The following is a 2,637-nucleotide window of genomic DNA, read 5'->3' as shown; positions in this document are numbered from 1 at the left end:
ATTCACAAGAAAAAAGAAAAAAATAATTTGCAACCAAAAAGAAAAAATAATTTTTAAAAATAGTTACATTTTCAAACAAAGTGATGAATCTTAAAAAAAAACGGATTAATCCTTAATTGGAATACTTAAATTTAAAACCAAAGATATTAATTTTTAACGAAAAAAATTAATTTTTTATGAAAAAAGACGATTTTTCAACAAAAAATATTGAATAAGTAAATTTTATGTTAAAAATATTAATGTTCACCAATGAGATTAATTTTGACCTAAAATAATGGAATATTCAACTGGAAGTTACATTTTTAGTTTTAAAAAAATTTTCAACCAACCAAAATAGATTAAGTTTTAACTGAAAAAATTAAATTTTCAGTTAAAAAAATTAATTTTACTACAAAAAAAAACAAACAATTTTTCAAATAAAATACATAAAAAACAGAAGAATTAAAAAAAAATGAAATAATTTAATTTTAAGACAAAAAATTGAAAAAAAAAAATATTCAAAATTTGAATAAAATGAAGGAATATTTACATTGTTAGTAAAAAGTAATTAGCAACCATAAAAAACTGATTAAAAAAAATAGTTACATTTTCAAAAAAAGTGATAAATCTTTTAAAAACCTGATTAATCTTTAATCGGAATATTTGAATTTAAAACTAAAGAGATTAATTTTCAACGAAGAAGATTAATTTTTTATAAAAAAAATCGATTTTTCAACAAAAGAAGATTGAATAAGTAAATTTTATGTTAAAAATATTAATGTTTAACCAAAAAGATGAATTTTCTAGATCATTTTTCAATAATAAAGAGCATATTTAAATTTTTCAATTGAACGAAATTAATTATTCACACCAAAAAAAAAACCAAGAAATTTTCAACAAGTGATGAATTTTTAGCCAAATATTTGAATTTTAAACTAAAAAATATTATTATTCAAACTAAAATGTAATAACAGTTAAATCTTCAGTTACAAAAATTAATTTTCAACAGAAAAGGTTTACTTTTAAGAAACCAGCTTTATTTTAACAAAAAAATTTTATTTTAAGAAAAAAAATAACAGTTTTACACCCAAAAAATGTACTTATTTAATTTTAAGAAGAAAAATGATTTTTCAAACAAATTGATGAATTTTCAACAAAATACATGAACTTTCGACTAAAAAAAAATTTGCAACCAAAAAGAAAAAATTATTGAAAAAATACTTACATTTTCAAAAAAAGTGATGAATTTTGAAAAAAACTGATTAATCTTTAATTAGAATATTTGAATTTAAAACCAAAGAGATTAATTTTCAACGAAAAAGATTAATTTTTTTATAAAAAAGACGATTTTTCAACAAAAAAAAAGAGATTGAACAAATAAATTTTGCGTTAAAAATATTCATGTTTAACCAATGCTCCTTTTTCAACCAATGAGATCGAAAAATGTAGTAATTGGTATTTCAATAAAAAACATTTTAATTTTTTAATAAAAAACAGTAGAACATGCGTTGAATTTTCAACTAAGAAAGATTTTTCAGTCAAGAGAGAGAAAGCATTCCAAACTGTTGAATTTTGAAGCAAAAACACGAATTTTCAACAACAAAAAAATAATTTTCTACCAAAAAAAAGTAGATTTTTCAAGAAACCAAATGAATTTTCAACCACATACCTGCATTTCCAATGAGAAAGGATAATTTTTCAACAAAAAAAAAAAAACAGAATAAATTTTCATTTAAAAAAATTGAGTTAAAAAAAAAATTTCAACAAAATAGTTGAATACAGTAATAAAAAGCTACTTTTACAAATAAAGAATCATTGTCATTCAATTTTATATTGGAATTTAAAAAAATTTCGACTTTATAAAAATTCCATGAAAAAATAACCGATTGGAAAACTTGAATCCACCCTTTCAAATTTAACTTTTTTTAAAATTATGAATCAATTTAAATGATAAATTTTATAAATAAATGAAAGAATTAAATTAAAAGAATTACTTACCTCAAAACGAGATCATTCACATCTTCGGGACAATCTTTAACTAAAGTTTCGACTCTTTCAGGGAGTTGATCTTGAATTTGAATAGCTTTTGTTAAAAGTCTTGCCTGAGGGAGTCCCTCTAATAAAAGATCATTGTCTCCATACATTAAACAGGGAGAATCGTGCCAATCCTCATGCGTTTCATCGTTTTTCGGCACAACTTTTCTAAGTGGTTTGGCAAATTCGAGCCTAAAGGAAATTGATTTATAAATGAATGGCCAAATTTTCAACAAAATAATGAAATTTTGGGAAGACTGAAAAATTCCGAATAATCAAATTCGTGAATAATAAAATTGCCAAAAAATAAAAATACCGATTTGGAAAAGGTCCGAATAATACAATTCTCGAATAATAAAATTTCAGAATTATAAAATTCCGGAATTGGAATATTCCAGAATAATAAAATTGCCGATTTATAAAATATCCGAATTGTAAAATTCCTAAATTTTAACAATTTGATTATTTTATAAATATATTTTATTGATTACAATTAAAAAAATTAGACATTAGTTTCAAAAATTATTTTTAACATTTAAAATTTCGCAGCTTATTTTTTGAATTAAAAATAGCAATAATTTTAAATAAAATATTTCTAGGTAACGCATGTTTTTTTAATGTTCA

General features: G+C 21.0%; 1 protein-coding gene across 1 annotated transcript in view; it reads right to left on the bottom strand.

Annotated features, from left to right (window-relative positions):
- The window catches only part of LOC117173365 (39S ribosomal protein L37, mitochondrial), a 26,051-nt gene that overhangs the window by 11,859 nt on the left and 11,555 nt on the right, over positions 1-2,637 (bottom strand). Inside the window, exon 3 of the mRNA XM_033361883.1 lies at positions 1,978-2,205. Within this exon, the coding sequence (XP_033217774.1) occupies positions 1,978-2,205 (228 nt within the window). The remainder of the gene's footprint in view (positions 1-1,977; positions 2,206-2,637) is intronic.

Source organism: Belonocnema kinseyi, chromosome 5 (genome assembly GCF_010883055.1).
Source record: "Belonocnema kinseyi isolate 2016_QV_RU_SX_M_011 chromosome 5, B_treatae_v1, whole genome shotgun sequence".
NCBI lineage: Eukaryota > Metazoa > Arthropoda > Insecta > Hymenoptera > Cynipidae > Belonocnema > Belonocnema kinseyi.
Note: the sequence above shows the minus strand (reverse complement) of the source record. Positions and strands in the feature narration are given on the sequence as shown.